We start from the raw sequence: 25,384 nt of genomic DNA, 5'->3' as shown, positions 1-25,384 counted from the left end.
ATAAATCTACCTGCAAGGCGAATTCAGTTGCAGGTTTTCGAAAAAAAAAACGATTCTAAATTCTCGAGTCAATATCTGTTTTCTTTTAATTGGCGGGAAATTAGGTGATGCGTGCCTGACTGCCATTCTACCGTATATGCATGTATAATACCGCGACCGTCTTTGCAGGTAGGCTTACTTAAAACAAGAAGCGTCAAGTATAGAAATTCGCATTATTCATGCTGCACAGACGGGCTGCAATAATAATTATGTAAAACGCAAACCCCCCGTACATATGAATATCATATTGGTTGGCTTATGGCATGTACGTACATGCAGAGACACCGAAGCTGATATTTACGGCGTGTGGGCTACTGTAGGTAGACCCAGAACCGTAAGATTCTTAAGCAAAAATACTATATATATATATATATATATATATATATATATATATACTAGGGTGGCGCCAACAAACCGACTATTTTTTTTTTTTTGAGTTTCGTGTGAAAAAATGTTAGTTTTTGATGTTTTAAGATCCTACTCCAAAGGACAGTTAAAAAAAAAAATTTTTAAGAGGTTGCTCCACATTTTTTAAAACGTCAGAAATCGTCAAAAATCGATTTTTTTATTTTTTTTTATTTTTTTTTTTCTCGTTACGGTATAATTTTATAGACAAAAAAAAAAGAAGTTTCCGAAAGTTTCAGTTCAAAATTTGAATTTTGGACGGTCGCTCATAATTTTTTTTCATTTTTTGGTGCATTTCTTTAGATCTTTTCGAGCGACCTTTTAATATTCGTATTAAAATTTCATAAATTTTCTTTCTTTAATTTAGTAAGAAAGAATCGATAACAATACACCACGACATGAATTAAAAATCAAACAAAATACTGAAATTATAATTTTTTTAATTTAATTTTTTGACAATTTTTGACATTTTTTTAAATTTAGAGCGACTTCTAAAAAATTTTTTTTCAGCTGTCCTTTGGAGTGGGCTTTTAAAACATCAAAAACTAACATTTTGTCACACGAGACTCGAAAAAAAAAAAAAGTCAGTTTCTTTGCACCACCCTAATATATACACACACATACATACATGTGATGGGCTTTTCTCGCATATCTGCATGTATTTATACCTAATTATAACCCGTCTGAAGCGATGTTTCTTGACTTGTGAATTATGCGATGCCTCGGACCACCATCTTCAACTTGTTATCTGCGTACGTATCGCAAGCCTCTGTTATAACTTTCATTCGAAAACGTCTCACGAGAAAGACCACCTTATAAGCCGTCCCTTTGGGCGAGACCACTTCGCGAATAATAGGCATACGAGTCGACTTTGACTGGCGGGAAGCCCCAACTTTTAATCATCCTTCGATCTCCGCCCCCGCCAATCATGGTGAAAAGAAACCCTTTTGTAACTCCGGACCAAGTTTTAATGATCAATCCTTTGATTTCGGATGGTTTATTATACGCCTGAGGAAATATGAAAACATCAAATCCCCGTCAGAGACGCCCTGAATGACTACGCGAATTTGCAATATCGTCTTTCAAAGTTTCGGGTTTATTCGCTGATCGTATAAAATAATTTTATACTTGTAAGAAGTAACAATATCCAAGTCACTTCCTCCTTTGAGAATGTGACGAATCACCTTCCGTCAACTCTTTGATATTTTTCATACCTTTGCTGCGTGCATGGAGAAGACAACAGCTTTTTAGATTGTTTTTCACCCTCTCTTTGACGAGACTACTGAGTCTCGGCTGTCTCGAGGGGTTTCAAGTGTCACTAGACCGTGCACTTGGCTAATAACAGTATTAAATAAGACGAGGTGGAAACCTCTAGCGGTGAAAACGGCCTAGCAAAGAGAAGAAAATATAAAAGTTATAAAATAAACGATATCTGTCTAACAACAAATCGACGAATGTCTGATTATATAAAATCATAGGTGCATAATGCAAACGTCGTTGAATTCGAAAACTAAATTGCTGTCATACTGTTTCAAAAAAATTTTGTCAAATCCACACAGTAGGAATATGGTTATAAATTGAGACAAAAAAAAAAAAAAAAAAAAAAAAACGTAAATTTTACTCTGTAACAAAAGAAAAATCAAAAAAATATGCTTTTTTTTGGTATCACCTTAACAGAGCTTGAAAATGACTCTCAGGGCCTCTGGTAAGCTTGAACTTAGGTCAAAAGGTGAAACTTGCAGTAGGTACGCCGTTACGAGTCAGTGGTCATACAGCAGATAACGTAGAGTATCGTTTGTCGCACGTCCAAATAGAGATTTACATTTAGTGTATGTATATATCCTAGAAACGGATAGACCGTCGCACTTTCTATGCATGCTCGAACGGCCAGATAAATGTCCTCTGTACCTAGTTGTTATGCTTCACGGGCTGTGTGTCATTGCTGAAGGAATTGCGAGTGCAAGGGGAAAGACCTGATACCGGCACACGGCCACCTATCTCTTCTTCTTTGCCATGCTGCACATTCGTACTCCTCTATGCACACAACCTCGTGCATGCACGTCACACTGCAAACGAGGAGAAAAGCCAGGAGGAGAACGTCAGTTGCCGGTAGGCATCAGGAACACAGTCTGTCGTTGGAATGAATGAAGAACAACTTTGCCTAACAATAAGAGTACACCTCTACCATGTGTGTAAGCCGCTTTCGAATGCGATAAATATCGATAATTAATGCCAATTGTGCGTGACTTTTGATAATGCGGAAAAGTGTGGGATAACATAATAACATTAGTAACAGCAGGATAAATTTTGAGATCGGAAATGCTATGAAAGAGGAGAGTTTTTTCCTTACACGTTTTACGTTCTACAATAATTATTTCTCTTTTTTTTTACTACCGGTAGGCGTCGATTTGACTCTGCAGTATTAAGGTGTAGGAGGTTTAAGGAACATGTTGTTTAAAAACACTGTACCTACGAAAGTTTCGAATTTCACTACGTCTTGCTCGACGTCGTTACTCGGCTGTTACCGCGGTAGATCTACACTGTGACGACAACGACGCGACTACTCGAATGTCAAGTGAATTATTTAAGTTAGTGTAACAAAGTCGTGAGAATGAGTGGGTGGTGGATACGTATTTGTGGATATGATATATACGCACAGTCGTAATAGAGGCGAGGCGCGATTTAATCCTGGGATAAACAGGCCGTCTCACCTAATGACCATTATAACTGAGTCATAACAGGTAGATAACAAGTCGTATATATACATCGTCATGCGTGTATTACACGTACATTCATGCACGTTGTGATAATCGCTTTGAAAAAAAATTTTGGTGACACCATTTTAGGGTACATGTATATGTGTATGATGTACTAAAAATATACTTGCGTCAATCTCTTTTAGACTTTGGATGTATGTGTAATTAGTGCGCGCATACAGTGATGAATTTGTTTTTTATTTAAATCACTTGTTCAACGACTGACGTCGCTGCTTACAAATCGCTTGAATTCCGTTTATACAGAAACGGTGAGGGAACAGAAGTTCGTTTTATCGTCGAATAGTGATTGTTGTGGATGTACGTTTTGTGGATTTGAAAATCTTCGTTTAGATCAATTATGAATAATCGATAATAAACTAATGAAATTCTTTGACGTTTAATGCATAACTTTTGTAATATCGTGCATAGATATCACGTTTATTGCTTTTGTCTTTCTGTTTTCTCTTATTGCTCGCCAAGTAGTATCCCTGTACAATATATGTAATACGGATTTTAAATTCTAAGGATACAGTCATTCGACAAAGCAAAGTAAATATTTTCCATGAGTCAGCTATAGCTTTGTAGACAGAGGGGTTGATTGTTCTATATGTATATTCCTATAGGTATTCCTGGTACTTATAACCGTACGTAACTCGATCGTCCTCAGTATACATAATCACAAACAGTGTTGAACCAATCGGCGTGACGTTCGCTAGGTCGTCCTTAATCACTCCTAAAATCACTTCAGTACTCTTCGAATCGTGATATGGTGCGAAGTGACAGTCGTTGAACTGTTGAAATGATCAGAAATCCCTGCCACTGTCTTTGCTATCGGTTTGCAAACATTCAAACATTTCCGGATCTCACCTCAAACTTTTACAGAGTAATATTATGTGCAATAAATATTTACGTTAAACGTACTTTTTTTTATGAAATGTTTTCAAACCTCAACTATATATATATACTTTGTAACTACAGTTGAGCTGATTTTCAAAATGAAACGAAGCAATAGCCTGTGTTTTTGGGAATTGAGTGAACGACTTTTATTTGTACAAAATTGTCGCTATCCCGAATAAGGAAAATTTGTTGTATTTGTTTAGAATCAAGGAGTGACCGTGGATTTCGTTTCGTTCTGTTTCAGCAATGTAGCAGTGGTTCGACAGAAGGCGGAGTAGTCAGCGGAGGTGGTGGTATGGACTGTCTGCCCCTCCGACCGGGACCGTTCCACTACCTGATAAGCGAGCAAGCCAAGTCCTTGGTGGCGTTACAGGAGCTACAGAATGAAGTCGGCGCCCTGCTCGAGTTCCGGGACCTCGTCATCGAGACGTTCCCAAACCTCCGGCACAAGATGGCCGCCTCGGCGTCGCCCGCGTCTTCGGCGTCCGTGATGTCGTCGGCAACGAATATTCCTCTACAGCCGTTGACGAGTCCTTCGTCACGTCGAATCGCCGAATGGGAACCGGGACGAGTGAGACGACGAGCACCGAGGGAGGGTGAATCCTCCTCGTCGCTTCCTCGGAGCCGGAGCAACTCCCACAGCGGCGGTAACAAGCACAGCGCGACGGTCCAGGACTCCGGGTTTAGCACGGAGACCTCCTCCAAGGACAGCGCATCGACGGCTATTCCTCGTCCTCCGAGCCCCCGACCGGTCCTCGATGAAGCCGAGGACGAGCTGTGGAATCTCCTCGACGTCATTCACAGGCGAGGAACGCGGCTACGCGAGGAAGTCGAGTGCCTCCAGGGGCGACTCGAAAGCGCGGCGCCAGAGGAACTCGGCCTATCCGACGACGTTCTCGAGGCTGTCAGGAAGGTCGCCAGGCCCGATGAGCCGGCCAGGATCGACGACGACGACGAGGTTCAGGTTACGGCGTTGCGCAGAGAGAAGGAGCGCCTCATAGACAAGGTGACCGAGCTCGAAGCCGAGACGATATCGAGTCGAGCCCGGGCTCAGGAACTGCAATCGGAACTCGAGGCCTTGGCCGCACTTAGGAACGGCCTCGAGGATCGTCTCAGGGCTGAGATCGAGGCCAAGAGCGAGATCCTCCACGCGCCCGGGGCGCAGAGGATAGTGCCAGCCAGTCCACCACCCATATCGTCGCCGAAATCACACGGCAATATCAGAAGCAACGTTTCAGCGTTCGCCTGCGTTGGTTCGGCGAGCAAATCTCATAAGAATCGATTTCGGACAAGGACCATTGAGAAAAATGTACTCGCTAATATTAACCAGGCTAGTTACAAGGAGGCATCCAGGAACGCGGACGATGATGTTCTTCTTAACAATTCCAATGATGACACGAATAGGTGTCGACTCGGACGCTTGGACTCTGTACTTATATCCCCCAAGGATCTTCGGCGTCCGAAAAATGTTGATTCGAAAAAAATTGTCGCCATTTTACACGAACATTCGCCTATTGAACTTCAGCGGCACCTTATCACTACTACCGTCCATAATCAGGTGAGGATGAGGAGGTGGTGATTTTATTTTATAGTACTATAGTAATTAGAATTAATACATAGCAACGTTTGTTCCTCATTAAGTTATTGAGTAATTAACTAACATTGTTTTTCTTTCAATTGTTGTTCCAGACTCTGCAAGAGCGACTGAACGAAGCGGAAAAGAATTCTGAAATCCTTACGGATCGTTTAGACAAAACGCGAGAGGAGAACGATGACCTCCGATTTCAAGTATGTATAATTTGTCATCGATTGAACTTAATTGATGCATGTTCGTTTATCTTTGGATCTATATATCTTTTAATGATCTGTAACGAATTTCTTCTACGTTTCAGCTTGCAGAGAGAAATATCGAGCTGGAGGGAACGCGAGCACGAGTTCGAGTTCTTGAACGTTTTCAGCATCGACCACCCACAGAAGTCGATCCGAATGACAGTGACATCGAGGCGGCCAGAGGTAGTGATCAGGGTTGTCTTGAGCCCGGGAGCAGCACGGAATCGGCGAGAGATCACCACCAGGAAATGATACCGTCTCCTCGTCGACGACCCAGCAGAATACCGCTTCCTGGGGCGAAGCAGACGGCGCCAAAACCGCCAACCCACGGTCGGAACAACAGCAGAGAATCGTTAAAGTCTCTTACGAGACAGCCGAGGGATTCGAGCCGTGACAGTCTCGGTGGGAAATCATTTTCAAAAACGAGAGACTCGAGTCGTGAGTCGTTGAGTAACAAAAGCTTACCGAGAACAAAGGGCAACAGTGGAAGTAATGGAAGTGGAAACTTGAACAATAGTATTAACAACAAGGATCAAACCACTTCATCGGCCACCAAGGATTCACTAAACAGATCTTTGCCTCGACATAACAATTATAACTGCAGCTCGAACAGCCGTGACTCTTTGAACAAATCTTCGTCCTCTTTGTCTCGCGGTTCGGTCGGCAGAGAGGCGAGAGACTCTCTCGAGTCCGGTGGGGTGCAGAACGTCGTTAATTCACCGGGAACTCCTCCGCGGCGTCCACCCGCACCTGCACGTCGTGCCCACAGTCTTGCACGTCCCTCCGTTGAGTCTGACACAGGAAAGGTACGACCAGCAAAGCAATTTTTTTGGAGCAGCTGGCTGAAATCACCGTTGTCAAATGGCCCGACGTAGTAGGGATACACATGAGATCACGGGACGATAATCCACCGCTGTACCTCGGCCTCGGTCTCGTACATACATTCCCCCCCTTCCTCTTTGTCACAGCTTCCTCGTCGTCCCGATGATCCACGGTCCTCGGTCCTCGTCTCCGATTCATCATCTTCAGCATCGTCATACACAAAGCATATTGCACATACACTCATATATGATATACATATCAGACACTGAATCATTTGATATGAAATTACAAATATTTTTTTTAGTCCAGTGGGAAAAAATAATCGTTCGTAGCCGAAACCCCGTATATCGATATAAGGATTCATGTTTTGTTTAAAATGTGATTTTTTTTACTTTCATTTCTTGTCTTATTCCATTGACTTGTTTTCACGTCATTATAAGTTATACCGTCATCGTCATCCTCATAATCGTCATTGTCATATCATTTATAAATTATAAATTAACTATTTTATGTAGATGACAGTAATGTCATATCGCGACCACCTCTTTACGCTGATTTTTTTCTTTCTAATTTCAAATTTCAGTACACTTGCCAGACGACAAAGAGGTAGGATTTTCATTGTGAAATTGAAACTGACGAAAAGCAAAAAAAAAAAAAAAACCATATGAACTAATATCCATGCGAAAACTCTAAAAAACCAATCTTGCAACCCACGGTGTTGACACGTGTAATGTTTGTCTCTCACGTGGATATATATCGATGACGGGATCTGCATCTGACGATTACTGAACATCGAGTCTGCACTTGTGACTACCTTCGTCGACCATCGTTGTGTAATAAATATATATACATGAAAAAAAAAACAACAATAACAGCAACAAAAAGAATATATATCTACTGTGTATGTTTACAAGAAAAGAAAACGAAACTGACGACTGACGTCGATACCGATCATTTTTATTTCCTTTAACAATTGACGAACAAGAACACAGCTATGAAACCGTTAATCGAATAGCACCAATCAATCAACCACCATCCACTTCTTCTACCAAAAGTCTGATCTGGAGCGCAGCGAGTGTGCGTTCGAGACCGTCCCAATGTCGTCCAAACGAACACAATGGCCAAAATAAACGGCCCCTTCTCGCGTCAGTCAGTCAGTCAGTCCGTCCGTCCGTCGCTCTTCTCGTAAGTTATGCTTCTTTTATTATCATTTGCTTTCAACGCTTTTCTTGGATGTGGTAAGCTGTTATTTGCCTGTAGAATGGTAGTATGTACGTAGAAAACATGTAACCCGTTTATGTTTCTTTTTATTTACCTCAACTTTATTATATACACACATGTAGCTTATGACGGTATAATTATATACATATTTGCCATATGACCTAGGTCATTATCGTTCTAAATATGTATATGGAGTAGCAGTAGTAGATTTGGTAATAATCTGATATTATTGCACGCCATTGAGATGATCAGAACTTCACTTAACTGGTATTATAGATTTGAGCGAATTCAGATCACATTTCTATCTAAAAAAGTCCTTCGCCGAGGCTTCTTCTCTTTCGAATCTCTGATCTTAGCTCAAAATTACTACTACAGTATGCAAAAAGTCGTACTGACAACAAATTTGAAAAATTTTAACAGTATGTAAGTTGGGAGAACTTTTTTACTGACCACAAGACGTTGAGTGCAATTGACATTGCCTTTGGTTTGGTTTGTTTTGGTTTGGATTGGTTTGGTTTCTTAATTCGTACGTAGGAAGCTTTTGTTACCGTATTGGTCGAGGGAATATTTTTAGATTTTTTTTTTTATATCCTGGTTTCTATGGGAAAAACTGTACTTGGTAGTGCATGTCAACAGGAAAGCCTTCATCTAGTTTTCTAGTCGGCGTTTATATCCTAAAAAAACCCACCCCATGGCCATTATCCTTCATTCACGGGTCATCAAATCCTTGTTTGCCATTTCGGTTCATATATTCATTCATTTACTTCATTAATCTGATTCTACTATTTGAGATAAATCGATCATGTGACATCGACATTGAACCACAATATTCGCACACACGAAACAAGTCAGTTTGAAAAACAACTATTGGTATACATGGCATATTCATTCACACATTGTTAAGCATCGTCATATTTTTCGTTACACTTTAATTGTTTTATATATATATATAAGTTTTTTTTTTTGTTTTGATTGCTATTTAATTTGCTCAAGTATTGTTTATTTGCTAGTTTATACATATATGCCTGATCATCATGGATGCGGCCACTTCGTGTATAAATCTATAAATTACAACGGCACTTATTAAATACAAATCAAATAATTCGATACCACACGCTTGTATCTGCTTGGCCTGAGGTTCAATGACCGTTTTGTCTGTTATATTCAGGACTACAATAATAGTAATCCTCCATTTTTTATGATATCGTTATGGTCCACCATGTACCAAAGTCTGAAAGAAAAAAGTTTCCTCGAGTTCTTTATCTTGTTTTGAAATGTACAAATTTTGTGGAAAAAAAACAAATGAGTCATTTATCTATGTTAGTATTGCACTTCTTGGAAAATGAGTTTGTGTTGAATTGTTACAGGTGAAGATCAATCCCTGTAATGTCAAGTTTTTTTGAATTCTGTAATTCAATGAATTTTACTTTATTATTCCTACTATTACTGATTATCCTACGATACAAGCAACGAATTTATTAGGGGCTGTCATTTTCTAGGGATTTACCGATCCTCCGAGCTCTTGGTGTTCTACGAGTGGCAGCTTCAGGCACAGCGAATCTTCCCTGTACCCAGATTCTTTGAACCAAGAGACATCCTCGGTAACTGGATCTACCCGCGTTGAATTCATCCTGGGATCACCGACGCGACATTTTCGCACTAGCTCTGCTGTCTGGCCGCCAAGATATTTTGATAGCATTGATTCGGCTGCTTTAATCGCAGAAAGTCTTACTACAGATGAGTTTCCCTTAAGACGAGGCGAAGCTCTCGCCGAGTGTGATTCCCTTGAGAGTCACCCAATTTCCAGCGATGCTTAATTTTTAAGTAGTTATTTAACGTCATCGCATTTATGCATGTATTTATTTTTATTATTTGACAAAGAAACTTGTGAGCTTGATTACTTGAATCGATTCCATCCTGTCTATACGCGCGTGTAGAAATTTGTTACGAATTGACTAATTGCAATTATAATAATAAATAGGTATATGATTATCGATTATGACTTATTGAGTGATGTAGAGAGTGAAAAAGTAATTGAATTTCACCAGTAACAAGCCAAAATTAATCTGATGCTGTTATCAATTGTACGCAATTGTTTGTATATATTATACATATTCTTAGTAAAATTATTATTATTATTATTTTTGGTTTGTTAATTTATTAAGTAATATGTCAAGAATGGATTTGCATTGCAAATCTTTCATTACTTGGTCTACTTTTGGTAGCTAATCATTACTGATTTAAAAAGAGATTCTAAACTCGGCACTGCGAGACATAGTTGGATTTAAACTTTCAGAGTAAAATTTTATGTTTACGAAAAATAAAAAATAAAATTGGATGTTACGTGATTAATTTATTTTAGTATTGAATTATAGTGAACAGTATTTTGTTGAATGATCACAATTTCTATTGTTCGAAAACGAAAAAGGGAAACAAAAAAACAAAGAAATACCCAGCTTGAATGGAGTTCGCTTACATGAAATTTTACTTCGAAAATTATTGGCCTTCTGCTGTCTACAGTGTATATTCTATTTTATACAATAGAGTGGATTATTATAGTTGTACTAGATTTATTGATAGGCAACTTTTTCAAGTTATATCTTCATTTTTATAATCATGTTTTGATACACGGTCGTATAACACGATTAGCAGTCGTGTAGGTGATTCATTCCATGTATGGCATACATCAGAACAGATAAGATGCTTTTATTCCAACAAGCATTTGTTCCTTTTTATTCTAAACTCGTTTCAAATTTATTACTTTCTCTTCTCCCCCTTATTTATTACTTAACTTTTGCGCGAGCGTGAAAATGATAAATGTAACGAGTACGAGTGTTTGTACACATAATCGAATAATATTTTTTATGCAATTAGCAAGTGTGAAACATGTGAAAGGTATCTGCACGTATTTTGTATGTACAATCATGGAATTTTTCCACGAGTCAGACTAATCATTCGGATCTTTTTTCATGCATTTTAGATGAAAAATGTTATTTCCAACGTATAATTTTCGTGTATTGGCAAGTAATATGAGGAATTATCTTGTCGAATTTTCTGCACCTGTCACTCGTTTTTATTTTTCTTTATTAGGAGCTTTCGAGTGATATTTACCGTGAACTTAAATAATTCTATAACGTAACGACTTTAAAGTACTATTATACTACACAGTTCCTTGCTTCAACCAATTTATTATTCGTAATGATAATGATAAAAATAACGATGATAAAATAAATAATATTAGTAATGATAATATTATTAAAAATAATCAACAATCTATAACACACATAGTCACAGAGTAAAATGTGATTTAATTATAAATACCTATGTAAGTAACGTAGCTGAGAATGAAAAAGAAGAGAAAAAACATAAAATTAATAAGTATAGGACTGAAGGACATCACTTATATTGTAATTGTAGTGCCTAAACAGAGAAGATTTTGCGCAGTACGGCAAAGTAAAATTAAATGAATTATATCTATATATATATACATATGTTTTGCGTTTGCCCGGTTGTACTTGGTTTCAAATTTTCGTAAGATGAGGCTGCTTTCTATGTATAAATGCGGTAAAAATGCTCAGAAACCAGAAATTGTGCGGCCACTTTGAATCTGGTGCCCCTCCAAAACGGCTTCGGAGCTGCCTAACGGAGGCTATTATTTTTATATTTTAATTATTATAATGGATGGAAAATGTAACTTAGCTAGAATTGGCTGACAATGAGCAGGATTCTGATCGACGGTTATTATAAACCATTGTTTGTATTATATTTAATTTAACATGTAGAAAGAACGTATTATCATCGTATTATGATTTCAATAACCGTGATATATCATTGTAATATCGATACACACGTGTAAATAGTTGATACATGAATATAGGTAAATGAATAAATGAATAAATAGATATATATACACGCGTATACATATATTATGAAATATTTAAATAATTTTAATGTAAATGAATTAGGTAATGTGTAATGAAATTACGGTAACGTGATAAGATTAATAAATTGAAATTGCGTAAATATAAGATGTACCAATTTTGTTTTAAAAAAAGCGATGGCCAAGATCAAGAAATATCATTAATTATCATTTGCAATTTCAATCCACTCTCTGTCATTCAAGTAATCTTTTTCGTACCATTTCAAATTTCCTACACTAATGATTTAAACATTAGCGCATATCTGGATATTCTAATAATCATATAAAACGAGGATAAATTAATGTAATTGAAAAATTATTAACATTGTAGAAGACTGTAGAAAACTAGCAATCAATAGATATTTATATCAGGAATTCTGATCTCGGATAACTGGGTATGAAATAATTGTTGGTAAAATCAATATCTGTATTACCACTGCAAAGAACGTTTGTATCAACTTCTATCATGCCGGCACATTATAGGTGACGCTTGGATCGGTAAGATAGGTGGAAACATGGAAAATGGGGTCACCGATCTCTAAAATCCATCAATAGGTATACAAAATCATCTGTACATACATACGCCAATCACAATCACACAGGCTTGCGAATTATGCGCGTGACGGTTCAACGTGTTTGTCAAAAACTCTTAATTTTGTGCAAAATAAAGCATTAGAGAATGGCGACATGAAAATGACGCGAATTGTCGATGCCTCTGTGATTTTCAGAGCGTAAAATCACACTTGACACTCGTACGTCTGAGCGTAAATGTGAAATCGGTGGGTATAAATAGGTTAGAATCATACTTGAATCTTACATGTTTATTTAATTTTAACTATGTTTTTTAGAGGATGTAAAGATTCGCTGTTCAAGGTATAGCTTTCAACGATTCAACTCGAAAAATGAGCAACACAGAAAGTGTAGAAATGGATCAGGAATTGGCTAAACGCCTCTTAGTCGAAGGGGCGACTTTGGTTCTGCTCAATGTTCCTCTGGGGACGGATTTTGGAGTTGATATGAAGTCTTGGAATACCGGTGAAAAGTTCAAGGGTGTTAAAATGATCCCTCCAGGGTTTCATTATATTCATTACAGGTAAATGAAACTGAACAATAATACAGCAGAGCTTGATGATGGAATCATCGATAATTGGAACAAATCCTAAATCAGTCCACCTTCTATCTTGCAGTGCTGTCAATGAGTTTGGAGATCTTGCACCTCGTTCAGGCTTTATTCACAACTTTAAGAAGTCCGAATTCTTGGCCATGTCTTGGGACGCCGAGAAAGAGGATGTCAGCACAGAACGTACGGAATTTTTAATTCTTCCCGCATACAGTTTACACCAGTATTCACATACCGACACTTTTTGCTCTTACAGCTCCTTCAGAGGAAACAGTCTGTAGGCTGAAACAGAATCTAACTAGCTTGGATCAATTTCTTGGCCCTTATCCTTACGACATTTGGGAACAGTGGAAGGGATTGACGAACACGGTTGACGATGCAGTTGTAGAAAGATGTACGCCAGTTTGTGGGTATGGAAAGGTTTCGGCATTAATAACTCCTCGATTTACCCATATATTATTATACTAATACTGCTCATTTTCAGGTACATCCGATCAGCTCTGGAGTTGGAGAATTGTGACGATGCTTCTAGGCCCAGAGGCGGAGAGGCTGTGGAGAAGAGAACTCGACGCAGCGGTTTGTCCGCCGAGGACAGAGAGCAGCAGCTGCTTCCTCAATTGAAACCAAGAGCAGGGACTGAGCTGAGGCTAACTAAGCTACCGGACAGAAGCTATCCCGATGGAGCAACGCCTGCTGAAATAACGCAACATTCTCTTGATTCCAGCTACGCCCTGGAAAAGATGTTGGCTGAATTGAAAAAGTGTGTGGAGTATCCGGTTTCCGTTTGAAATAAGGAGCGAAATTTATGTACGACTATTAATTGAAAATCATGAAATTACAGCCCGATGGAAATAATGGGAGAACTTCAGCTGGCGTTCATTTGCTTCTTGGTTGGACAGAGCTTAGATGCGTTTGAGCACTGGAAAAAGCTGGTCGGTCTTTTGTGCGGAGCTGACACGGCGATACCGCTGCGGCGGTCCATTTACTCGGAGTTTCTAAAGACATTGGAAGCACAAGTGGCCTGCGTTCCGGAAGAAGTGCTGTGCGACATTGTGGCTAGCAATAATTTCGTGTATCACAACCTGCGTAATTTGTTCGCCAATATTGAATCCAACGACAAAGTCGACGGACGTCTGAAAACCCAGGCGGTCCGAGTGCGTGATAGACTCACGAAAAAGTTTCTCTGGGACTTTACTTGCCTGCAAGACGAAGAGGACGATGAAGCGCCTGTCGTTGTGTCACTGGACTGAAAGGTTGATAAATAGTTACGAAGATACTTTCGACTGATTGACTGTTAATAATAAGAGGTGGATTGAATCCATTCGTATCGTGTATCAATAAGAAAGTCATTCATCTTGGCAACTAGAATACATTGAGATACGTACGCTGGCATGAAAGATAAGGAACTTGAAGATCAGGTAGAGCTAGACTCTATAGGATAACGTGAATTTCCGAAATTTTTAAAAAAATTGCACAAATCTAAAATCTAAATGTAATTATAATATTGAAATTACAAAGTTGCGTCTTTTGCTATCCATCGCGCCGTGATTTCTTTCCTTACGTAAAATGGCCTCGTTATCCTTCTTCAGAAGAATTCCAATAATAATTGTCTCCCCTAATGTAGACGTGCGCTGAAATTCTTAGCTTCTCTCGCGAGTATAAATTAAGAAACATAAAGTCAAAACAATTGCGCCGATAAATATTCTTAATAACGAGTTACGAGTTGTATCTAAGATGGTTTTCGTGCAATCAGTTTTCTGGTATATTGCGAAATTTTCAAGACTTTCAAAAATTGCGAGGTCCGATCTCGAAACGCAAGTCAATTTATTGTGGCTGATATCGAGTCGTTTCAGCGAAGATACCGCTAAGAAAAAGCTTCTCTCGATTTGTCGGATTCGTTTACACTTCAGCTAGATTATCGTCAGGTTCGGAAGGCCCCGAAGCGTCGTCCTCGGTTTCTGTTACCTTCGAGCTAACGATTTCCAGCTTGGTTAAATTACGCGAAAACTATAAATCCTTGCCAATTATGCGAACGGAGTATAATCCTGTCCACGAAATAAAATACCGTGAGAATTAGATTGACGGTCAGCTTTTGCGCAATTATTTACGATGACATAAATTGAATTATATAATGTTGTAACCTTTGATTAGCTTTATTGATCTGTAAGCTCCGATAAATCGGTCAGTGACTGCAGAGTCAAAGTCTAGTATGCCATCAGTAATTTATAATCAGCCTAATCTATTTCATGCTGATTTGCGCTTATACGTATAGAAGATGGACTATTTGCACTTGTCTGCTTACTCACGTGTAGATTGGCATGACTCATTGCAGCTATGCATAAATTCTGTAAAAACGATCCTTAAATTACAATACAGTGTAATTATAGGAGACTGACAACAAGGGTTAATACACCAAGGCGAATTCAGCTCAATTACCATATATTTTCAGTTTCACTTATAATGTAAGACTCAACTATCGCAAAAAAAAAACCCAAAAAAAAAAGAAAATTGGATTTTTTGAGTAATTGCATAATATAAGCACGTCAATACAGTGAAAGTATAATATTTGTTTATAGCAAATTTTGGGAGAATTAAATCGACGTTTTATTAATGCTGCATTACATAATTGCAGATCTGGTAACAATCAGTGGTCAATCAAAATAATATCTTTGGTGTGATCGCGAGGTATGAAGAATGGAGAGAAATATTAAGGACAGAGGCAATTTGTGTGGCCTAATTTCTAACGAAATACAATACAGCCATATCAAGCGTCAAGTTATGACAGATTATACGAGCTATTTTATTTATTTTCAATCTTCCTTACAATTTAAGAAAGGGGACGTTTTGTTCTCCAGAAATTCGCAGAACTGTTTAACGGTGTAATTCTGTCTGTCGGGTAACAATTCGCTGGTCATGTTTTCAATGCATTTGATAAAAGTTTCTTCGTCAAGATTAGCCTTGGGCAATTTGTTTGAACACATTTTAACAAGCTCGTAGGGTGCCTCCTTATACTCGGGGAAGTGTTCCGCTGTCTCAATGTTCTTGTCCTTCAACCAGTCTATTATCATGTCTTGGCACATCCACGAGAGACGATTGTGATGGAAGTAGAACTCCAGCGTTTTGAAATTGGCCAACGCAGTAGTTGAAAGGCACGTTATATGGTTCGAGGTAATGTCTACCATTTGAAATGGGGCCGTGGAGAAAAAACTGTCTTCTATATGCTTGATTTGATTGTTTTGGAACGAAACAATCCGCAATTTCGAAAGCCCCTCAAACCACGCGCCCTTTATCACCTGCAATTTGCCTCCGGTGACGGCAAGATATTCCAGCTCTGTCAGTCCGTGAAAAGCGTGGTTTTCAATTTCTTCGGTACCACAGTAGAAAAATCCCAACCGTTCCAAATTCTTACTGAAACGGCTGAAAGATCCGTTCAGCAGAACTTTTATGTTCGAATTGGCAAACGTCACTCTGTGCACATCGATTGGTGCCCTTTCCACATCGGCCAAATAATTATCCGTCCTGAAGCACTGGTACCAGTACACATTCGGTTTCGCATTTCGGAGCAAACACGAACTCCTCGACAAATTGGCAAACCCCACCGTGCCAAAGACTAATGCTAACAAGCAGTGTAGCTTCATACTGATCCTTGAATGACCGCAGACTGAATTATCTCGAATGCTCAGCGAAATCTTATACTGCGAATGTCCCGCTCTCCTTCTCCTGCGCGTAATTCAACCAATGAAGGAGGAGAAGCTATAATATGAAAGACTGAAAGAGGCACGTTTGAAGATTATCCTCGTACATCATCTCCTGAGTATCAATTTACTCGAACAACCTTCTGCGAACTACTTAGTTGGCCTGTTTAGAGAGGCAAGTGTAATTGGTAATTGGTCTATTTTGGGGGGGCAAGGGGGGGGATTTGTTACGCTGGTGCAAAAGAACTTTTTGGATACTCAACGTAGGGACATGCGGAAAGGATTGCAGATATATTTTGTGATAACAAAACATTTGCGTTCGATTCGTTACACTACATTTTGGTAATTCCACTATTTTCAGGAAGTGACTTATTGCAGTATGAATTTTGATTGTGAGACAGCTCAAGTACTGCCTACTTCTGCAGGAAAAAAGCAATATAGACGGTAATTTGATAATTAAGACTGCTCAATTTGCAACATGATACGAGTTCGTTATTGCTCGTTACATGAATATTACAAGTACGTGACAGTTTTCGCAATATTCTTTATACGGAACAATCCAAGAACGGAGAGGGCCTGTCTTTGAGGTATTCGCACATATCTTTAACGGTGTAATCCACCATGGGGGGTAAATATTTGCGGGTAGTCTCCTCGACGCATTTGTTGAGAAATGCTTCGTCTAGCTTAGGAGTCGGCAGCTTAGACACGCAGATTTTCGCAAGGTCATACGGTGGATCCAGGTTGCCAAAGTCAAGGTAGTCCGTCCTGATTCCTGCTTCCTTGAGCCAATCTATCACCAAGACCTGGCAAGTCCAGGTGAGCCGGTTGTTCCGAAACTGGAAGTCACGTGTTTGAAAATTGGCAGCTTTAACGGTTGGGATGCAGCTGAGTTGATTACTGGAAACGTCGAGCCATTCCAGGGGTGGAAGAACCGCAAAGACGTTTTCTTCGATGTATTTTATCTGATTATTTTCCAACGAAACTCTCCGCAAATTTGGAAGTCCCTCGAACCATGCACTTTTCATAATTTTCAATTTATTTCCAGGGAGAGCGAGCACGTTCAACTGACGAAGACCCCAAAAGGCACGATCCTCGATCTCTTCAACACCGCTGAACAGAAATCCGAGGGTTTCCAAAGTTCTGCCAAAACGAGTGAAGGATCCATCACGTACGATTGGTATCCTCGAGTTCGTAAACGTCACCACTGGTATGTCGATCGGTGATTTTCTTAAGTCTGATAAGTAATTCTGGTCCGATTTGAAGCACTGGTACCAGTATTGAACGGGCCGCGTTACGTTCCTCAGCAAACAAACTGCGCTGGCCATTTCGGTCAGGCCCAAAATGCAGAGAGCAACAAACACGACGACACTTTGGAGCTTCATACTGATTCTAAGTGAGCTAGACGTCTACTAAACTCTCGCGAAATGTGAGGGGAATCTTATACCAAGTTGTGTTGTTCCGTCTGTCCAATTACCTATACATCTAGCGTATAATTGCTACACGTGCGTATGTAATTTAGACTGCTGCATATAATGAAGAAGCTGGAGTTTCTCTATGCTCAAGTACTATGGCGATCAGGAAACGCCTTTTCAAATAGTTAAATATATTTTCAACATTTATTACAGGATACGGCCAATGAACTCGAATTAAGAAATTAGTGATGGTGTGGTTTTCAAGTCAATAGGAGCTTGCAATTAACATGTTTATATTCTTCCGCTTTTTTGCTAGAAATTGGTTCACATGATTCATCTTGTAATATTCTTCGAGCTCCATTCTTTCATGTGGAGAAGGGTTTAAATTGCCTCGTCTGAAATTGATACTTGTTCTTTATGTACCCAATTTATTATTCGAAGGACACGTATGTCCAAGTAAATGGATTATCTTAAAGGCGTGTCGTGTTCCAAATTTGTTTTACTTTGAAAATATGTATTTCGAGATTGTCCAGTACGCTGGTGAATAATAATCAATATAAACTGAAGCAATAGTATCAGTGCAACTTCGATTATAGCAAAGTGAAGTTGTTGACTGATTGTGAGGACACAATCTACCCTGAATACAAATGTTCTGCTGAATTCTGGGGCTGAAAAATAATTTAGAAATAGAGGCACGCTGAAATTCCCTGTAACTGCAAAAAGAATCTTGCAATATATATTATTCACACGTAAGTGAGTTGAACCAAAGGACTTTCTAAGCCGAATGAGTATATATCAGTGAATAGCGTGGTTGTAACGGTAAATTGGGAATTAAATGAAGGAATGGAATATTGCTTTAAAATCTAGTTAATTTTGTTATATATATTTTTCAAATTTTTATACATATAAAGCTGAGTTTGAAGAGGAGTTATTTAATATACAGCACTGACATAATTATTGCAAAGGTATGACAACTGCCTAATTCTAACGTGAGTATAAATTATCAAATAACGAAACAATTTAAAAACGGAGACGGTTTATCCGTCAAAAATTTGCAAGCTTGTTCGACCGTGTAATTATCTCCAGGCGGGAAAAAGTCCATGAGATTTTTCCGGATGCATTTCTCCAGGCCTGTTTCGTCCAGTTTGTAACTCGGATGTCTCTCCACGCACATATTGATCAAGGGTTCCATTGGCGGGAAGGGTCCTACATTTGCGAAGTCGTGCTTGATATTTTTCTCCTTAAACCAGTCGAGGAGTTGAGCCTGACAAGCCCAGACTAAGTGGTTTCCTTCGAGGTGAAAAGACTGCGTATGAAAACGGGAAGTTGAAACTACGGGGATGCAGCTTATCTGGTTGAAAGTAAGATCGAGAGATTTGAGCGGCGGGACGATCTTGAAGAAGCTGCTTTCGACGCTTTTTATCTCGTTGTGGTCCAGGATGATCGTGTCCAGCTTGGAGAGCCCCTCGAACCACGTTCCCTTCACAATTTGTAAGTTGCATCCGGTAATTAACAGCGATCGTAACTCAACGAGGCCCTCGAATGGACTGTCCTCGATTTCTCCCAGCTCGGAATAGTTGATCTGAATGCTTTTCAAACCGGGACCGAAACGAGCGAACGATCTGTTCCGTAGATATTGTATCCACGCGTTAGTGAACGATATTTTCGGTATGTCGATCGGTGCTGCCGCCAGATCGGCCAGGTAATTATTCGTCCTGAAACACTGGTATCTGTACACCTTCGTCTCGGGGGTGTTTCTTACTATGCAAACGCCACTCGCCATTTCGACGAGCTCGGCTGCCACCCCGAGAATAAAAACCGCGTTGACGGTACTCCGAAGCTTCATCCTGATTCTAATCGCGAGACAGTTGCGTCGGTACTGAAGTCTCATGAATCCCGAGAGAAGCTTAAACCGAGGATTTTAATTCGACTCAATATCAAGTTGTAACGCACGTCGTAGCGATTAAAGCTCATACTACCTGCTGCATGAGCCAGTTATCCGGTCTCTTGATTAGAAAATTGTCCGAGTACTTTAGCATGATATGAAAACGAGGAATTATATCCTCGCCATTCGACGCTGCTAAAAAATAATTTTTTTTTACTGGTTTTCAAGAATTTTTTTATTGCATACAACGATCAGTGATCGCTAGTGAAAAAAATGGTATCAAATTTCTTACACAAATGTTATACAACATATAAGAAATGATCGGTAGAAGACAGACTTGTCGACCGTATATAATTATATATAGTATGTAAATGTCGCGTTCTATTACGGCGTAATAGCAGCAAGACGAGTAAACGGCTTCCGACAACGATCGTTAGACGACGGCCGATTGGTTGGCAGCCTCCAGGGCCCGATTTTCCTCCGAAAGCAGCGTCACCTTCTGCTCATACTTTCCGCGAAGGTCTTGGAAGAGGTGCAGCTGCGTTTCGTATTCCTTCTTCAGATCAGCATTGAGTCGTACAGCAGAGTCCATTTTGCTCATCATTAGATTATGCTTTTCACGTTCAGCAGTGATCTTGCTCTCCATCGCGTCGACGTCATCCTGCGGATCGAGGTAACAAAGATAAATAATGTTCAAGTTCGTTGCGGATGCGGAGAAAATAGAATGTGAATAAGGCTTATCAGCTCACCTGTAGATGCTTCACCTCCATATTTCGTATGTTGAGAAGGTCTTTGGTGATCGCAACCACCTCTTTCAAGGATGAGACTTGCTTTGATAGCGCGCTTATCTGGGTCTGTTGATTTGTGATGAGACGACCGCGGTCATCGAGCATCAGCTGAGTCTGCGTAAGCATATTCTTCAGGTCTTCCTTTTCTCTTCGCAGAGTTATTTCATCCCCTTCTCCGCTCGTCACCGCGTTGTATGACGCCTGAAGCGCGTTCAACCTTCTCTCCGTTTCGTTTAACTTCTTTTTGTAATTATCACGCTCGTGTATCCTTTTCTATTTATACCAAAGGACGATCAGTTTTGCCATGAAGCAGGTGTTAGGTATACTGTTTAAAAAATATCGTGTATAAAAGTTACCTGAATTTCCAGCTCAAGTTTCGACACTTCAGAAGACTCCTTTCCGTTCTGCTTTATCGTATTTTCTGAACTCTTATTGCTTTCCTCCTAGAAATAATTCGATGATGATATCGGAATACCGATGTGCGGTTCTATCGTAGATAAATTTGGAAATTATTTGTACGATTCGTTAGTTTTTTTTTTTTTATTACCTTTTTAGGTGACTGAGGCTCGGCAACTGGCGATGATACCTTCTGCTCATCGTTTGATTCAGATGAGGCATCAATCGGTGGAACGACAACGTTGTCACCCGTGTTTTGGACGGATGGCGAAGTGTTGGTTTCTGTGATTGACTGGGCGCCGGAATCACCGCCAGCGTTACAAACGGCGTCAACGTTGTCCGACATGTTTATCTGCGATGATAAATCACGATCAAGTGTCAGGGAATGATCGATAAAACGAAAGGAAAACCTTATGGAGCAATGATCAAAACGGCGAAATGAGAACCGCACAATTACCTCTTCACTGTCTTCCGGTATTTCCGGTCTTTGCAACTGCAATTGTTTCTTCCGGGAAACATGACTACTAATCAATATATATCCGATGATCGTATATAACGTAATCAGCTTCCGTTAGATGTATTAAGAAAGAGAAAGAGAGATAAATTCTTTGTAAGATACTTACGTCCAGAGCAGCGGGAAATGAGAATCAACTGGCTCTTCAATGTATTTTTGGAAATCACTGCGTACGCGTTATTTTGGTACTTTCACAGCTGCGCGTTCGCGTTATACCATGTTACACGTACCTGTAGGCATTATAGATCACAGTGATCGTTTCGCTGATACTGGAAGAATCTAGGATATGACTGTACGAAAATAAGCATTGAACAAAATGAAACTCACCAGATTTCGTGGATACGAAATTAATATTTACATTTCACGATATTGTTTATAAATACCTCTCAATCCTTCTATATGTATGCAGTTTCAATCGGCATGTCATAGTCTGAGGCTTGAATTCTTGCGCCGACGCTTTTCGTCGTTTATGTATCGCAACGAGACTGCGCACTAACAGTAAAAACGAATACTTTTCGTGAAACATACATAGATTTTAAAGCTAGATAAACTAGTAGAAATACAAATTTATAATATGATTTTATTGAAAAACTTTTTTCGAGGAAACTGTTACTGCATTTGAAACAATTAAGTATTTTGCAATTTGATTCACAAAGTTTTGAAACTGAGTCACGTTGTAGCGTAGTCCTTTAGCGCAACGCTCGTGTGTGCCGTGGAATAATCCGTCTCAACATCGGACGAAAGAAAATTATATCCACGGTAAATATTAACAAGTGTTTTAAGCTAGACTTTTTATAAGTGATATAAGGTACGGATAAATTTTTCACTCAAATAAATCACCCCGAGAATCGTTCGCGTTTAAGCTGTCAGTTGTCAAATTGGCGATTGTTTCGTCATCCTAACCTCTATTTCACCAATACAAATTGCTCTTATCAATGGTTCGTTGATTCTCGAGTGGCATGAATTAATTTTCGTTCAATTACCAGCTGGCTCAGAATATTTTACAGCCTTCGATAATTATTCGGTGACATTGAGTTACGCGACTTATAATCAGCGGCTCATGTTTCCATTCGAATTTTCCATCACCATTTTGCTTGCGATAAAGTACTGAGCATCATCAATCTGCGTTTCATTCAAATTTATCACTGAGAAAACTCTCAACAGTCCAAGTTTCGTTGACGCTATAATTTGTTCTTGTTTTAAAATCTATAGTCGATCTAAGAATGGAGGAATACGCGAGAGAACCTTGTCCATGGCGGATTGTTGACGACTGTGGAGGTGCGTTCACAATGGGAGCCATCGGAGGTGCCCTCTTTCAAAGCATTAAGGGATTCAGAAATGCGCCGAGCGGTATGAACAAACGACTCGTCGGCAGTTTGATGGCGATAAAACAGAGATCGCCTATCATTGCCGGAAACTTTGCTGTGTGGGGCGGTATGTTCTCAACGATCGACTGTACTTTGGTACACTTCAGGCATAAAGAAGATCCGTGGAATTCGATTATCAGTGGGGCAGCGACGGGTGGAATATTGGCTGCGAGAAACGGTGTTCCGGCGATGGCAGGGAGTGCGATCATAGGCGGTGTTTTGCTCGCGCTAATAGAAGGCGTCGGTATTTTATTCACCAGGCTTTCAGCCGAGCAATTCAAGCCCCCTACCCTTGTTCCAGAGGATCCCTCCCAGCTTGGCCCTCCCCCGACGCTCGGAGAGGCGAGAAACTATTCTTAATAAGCTGTAGCTTTAGTTCCTCCACGATATTAGACTACTTCAATTTACTAGTTTCTTTATATTTCAAATATCGGCGATGTCTGAACAACCGCCGATCGAATAAACGATTCGACCTTATCCGACAATTCTTTAATTTACCCACAACTGCGGGTAGTTTCGGATTATCATAGACGTTTTAGACGGACTTATATTTATAGTGTTTAAGTGAGAAAAATTAGAATATTTTATTGCAGTCTATGTATGGTTTTGTTTATTGATCAAACTTCTTTGGGACTCTGCCAGTAGTTGGCGATATTACATTATATGAGATCAATTCGTGGCAAGAAAATTATGGCTATAATAATAAACGCAGGATTGCTGCAGATTGGGTAAAAACTGAAAAATCTCGGAATGTTACTTTGAAGCCTGGAATGTAAAGTGTTTCTACAGGTTAAAAAACTAAAAAAAAATCCATGAAGATCTGACAGTTTCATACATAATCCACAAAAAGTTATTTATAAAATAAATATTATCTTTAGTCTGGAATTTAAACAGGTTGCAACAATCCTGCAATGCGATGTCATTGACATTCAAATTAGCACCAGAAGTCAGTGGAAATTACACTCTTATTATTCCAATGAAATCGGCAAGGTACGTGTTTACACGCTTCGGATAATTGTGAAAATTATAAAATTTTCTCATGTAAAAATATATGCTGAACTTCTCTGTTTAAATCGTTATTATTCAATTCAAGATAGATATGATTTGTTTTATTAGTTGCTGTCGTCTTCCTCGTCATTTTCACTCTCCTGCCAAGTGTTCGGAACCTCAAGATCCAGTTCCTTCTTCACATTAGTTTCCATCGGCACTGTATTTGTACTGACCGAATCTTGCGACGCTGATTTTGTTTGTTTCCCAGAATTTGAAGCATTCGCTAGATGAAGTTGTTCGACCTAAAACAGCTTAAAAGCGAATTAGAATTCACTGAAATACCAATTCATTTCATTTATATTACATTCTCATTTGCCTCTACTGAAGCTTTCGGTAAAATTTTGTTCCTTCTTCTCTTTAATACCGTGTATATAGATACTAAATATTATTCTTGCCTGGAGTGCGTGAAGCTGCTCATCTATTTTCGATAACATTGAAACGATCAGTTCCTCCTCCTCTTTTAATTCTCTTTGATATTTAACGAGTTCATTCGCTTCCGTCATGTTTAAATTACTTTTGTACTTTCCCTGAAATCTAGAGAGAAGAACTTTGCCTACCAACCGAATTACGTGCTTTACGTCGAATGAAGTCTAGTGAAGCCAGGTTCAAGGACAATGAAGGGTGCTTTCAGCTTTACAAGCTCTAGTGACATCTGTTGTCGACATCAGATGCTGAGTCACAATGCAACCATTGATTTCTAATTTTCTATGTTACTTTAGTTCCTTCAGTACTCTGAAGTGATGGCCTGAATCTTAAAAAATCTATTGACCTGTGTATAAAAAGTAGCTCATTTGATCTTAATTTCATTCGCGTGTTATGTCACAAGATGCTAGAGTGACGGAAGTGATCTTACCTGCGCTTGATGATGACATCCCGTAATCTGTCGGTGCAGCAGTATTGATGCCAATCGAAAATCAACTTACCATCGGTCGATAAGGACGATATTTACCTTTCATCCTAGGGTGAGAGTATAATTTTTAAATAATTTTCCATGAATAAGAAAATGTGGTTGATTATTTGACGGGATATGCATTTGTTATTGGGAGGCTGGTGATTGGGTGATTATTGTTATTATTATCATCAATTTTAACAATCTACAGCATGGTTTAATACAATAATACTTTATTCTTTCTACAAGGTTCCTACAAGTTAATATTATAACTAAGCATAATTTATAATAATAGGAATTTTTTAGGTACAGAGCCTTGCATTGTTCACGGTGATGCGTGTTCACTATTTTAATTATAATTATCTATTTTCTATAGATC

General features: G+C 39.3%; 6 protein-coding genes across 8 annotated transcripts in view; 3 read left to right on the top strand and 3 right to left on the bottom strand.

The window, feature by feature from the left end:
• The window catches only part of LOC124410120, a 63,646-nt gene extending 51,648 nt beyond the window's left edge, over positions 1 to 11,998 (top strand). Inside the window, exons 1-5 of one of the 3 annotated variants that reach the window (XM_046888310.1) lie at positions 3,940 to 4,083; positions 4,342 to 5,655; positions 5,787 to 5,885; positions 5,990 to 6,733; positions 9,470 to 11,998. In XM_046888310.1, coding sequence (XP_046744266.1) covers positions 4,000 to 4,083; positions 4,342 to 5,655; positions 5,787 to 5,885; positions 5,990 to 6,733; positions 9,470 to 9,787 — 2,559 coding nt within the window. In that variant the 5' untranslated portion in view covers positions 3,940 to 3,999 and the 3' untranslated portion in view covers positions 9,788 to 11,998. Of the gene's footprint in view, positions 1 to 3,939; positions 4,084 to 4,341; positions 5,656 to 5,786; positions 5,886 to 5,989; positions 6,734 to 7,332; positions 7,634 to 9,469 lie in introns of those variants that run through there. The other 2 variants (XM_046888454.1, XM_046888370.1) reach the window with 2 other exon arrangements.
• A 498-nt stretch (positions 11,999 to 12,496) lies between these two features.
• On the top strand, positions 12,497 to 14,401 carry LOC124410595 (protein AAR2 homolog). Its single transcript, XM_046889126.1, has 6 exons — positions 12,497 to 12,668; positions 12,738 to 12,982; positions 13,077 to 13,192; positions 13,266 to 13,419; positions 13,494 to 13,769; positions 13,851 to 14,401. Exons 2-6 carry the CDS (start codon positions 12,792 to 12,794, stop codon positions 14,257 to 14,259), a joined length of 1,146 nt encoding a protein of 381 aa, XP_046745082.1. The 5' UTR covers positions 12,497 to 12,668; positions 12,738 to 12,791; the 3' UTR covers positions 14,260 to 14,401.
• Positions 14,402 to 15,565: 1,164 nt separating this feature from the next.
• LOC124410835 (nyctalopin-like) lies at positions 15,566 to 18,148 on the bottom strand. The gene has a single exon (XM_046889536.1). It carries the CDS (start codon positions 18,084 to 18,086, stop codon positions 17,250 to 17,252), a length of 837 nt encoding a protein of 278 aa, XP_046745492.1. The 5' UTR covers positions 18,087 to 18,148; the 3' UTR covers positions 15,566 to 17,249.
• Positions 18,149 to 20,289: 2,141 nt separating this feature from the next.
• On the bottom strand, positions 20,290 to 21,930 carry LOC124406306 (CAP-Gly domain-containing linker protein 1). Its single transcript, XM_046881684.1, has 5 exons — positions 21,809 to 21,930; positions 21,337 to 21,540; positions 21,146 to 21,232; positions 20,751 to 21,062; positions 20,290 to 20,662 (listed from the first exon to the last, which is right to left on the bottom strand). Exons 2-5 carry the CDS (start codon positions 21,529 to 21,531, stop codon positions 20,435 to 20,437), a joined length of 822 nt encoding a protein of 273 aa, XP_046737640.1. The 5' UTR covers positions 21,532 to 21,540; positions 21,809 to 21,930; the 3' UTR covers positions 20,290 to 20,434.
• Positions 21,931 to 22,329: 399 nt separating this feature from the next.
• On the top strand, positions 22,330 to 23,543 carry LOC124404947 (mitochondrial import inner membrane translocase subunit Tim17-A-like). The gene is made up of 2 exons (XM_046879492.1): positions 22,330 to 22,458; positions 22,912 to 23,543. Exon 2 carries the CDS (start codon positions 22,923 to 22,925, stop codon positions 23,424 to 23,426), a length of 504 nt encoding a protein of 167 aa, XP_046735448.1. The 5' UTR covers positions 22,330 to 22,458; positions 22,912 to 22,922; the 3' UTR covers positions 23,427 to 23,543.
• A 605-nt stretch (positions 23,544 to 24,148) lies between these two features.
• LOC124404952 (snRNA-activating protein complex subunit 5-like) lies at positions 24,149 to 24,760 on the bottom strand. Its single transcript, XM_046879506.1, has 2 exons — positions 24,512 to 24,760; positions 24,149 to 24,358 (listed from the first exon to the last, which is right to left on the bottom strand). Exons 1-2 carry the CDS (start codon positions 24,617 to 24,619, stop codon positions 24,179 to 24,181), a joined length of 288 nt encoding a protein of 95 aa, XP_046735462.1. The 5' UTR covers positions 24,620 to 24,760; the 3' UTR covers positions 24,149 to 24,178.
• Between the last annotated feature and the right edge of the window lie 624 nt (positions 24,761 to 25,384).

This window comes from Diprion similis, chromosome 1, assembly GCF_021155765.1.
Source record: "Diprion similis isolate iyDipSimi1 chromosome 1, iyDipSimi1.1, whole genome shotgun sequence".
Taxonomy (NCBI): Eukaryota; Metazoa; Arthropoda; class Insecta; order Hymenoptera; family Diprionidae; genus Diprion; species Diprion similis.
This window is presented reverse-complemented; position numbering and strand designations above follow the sequence as displayed.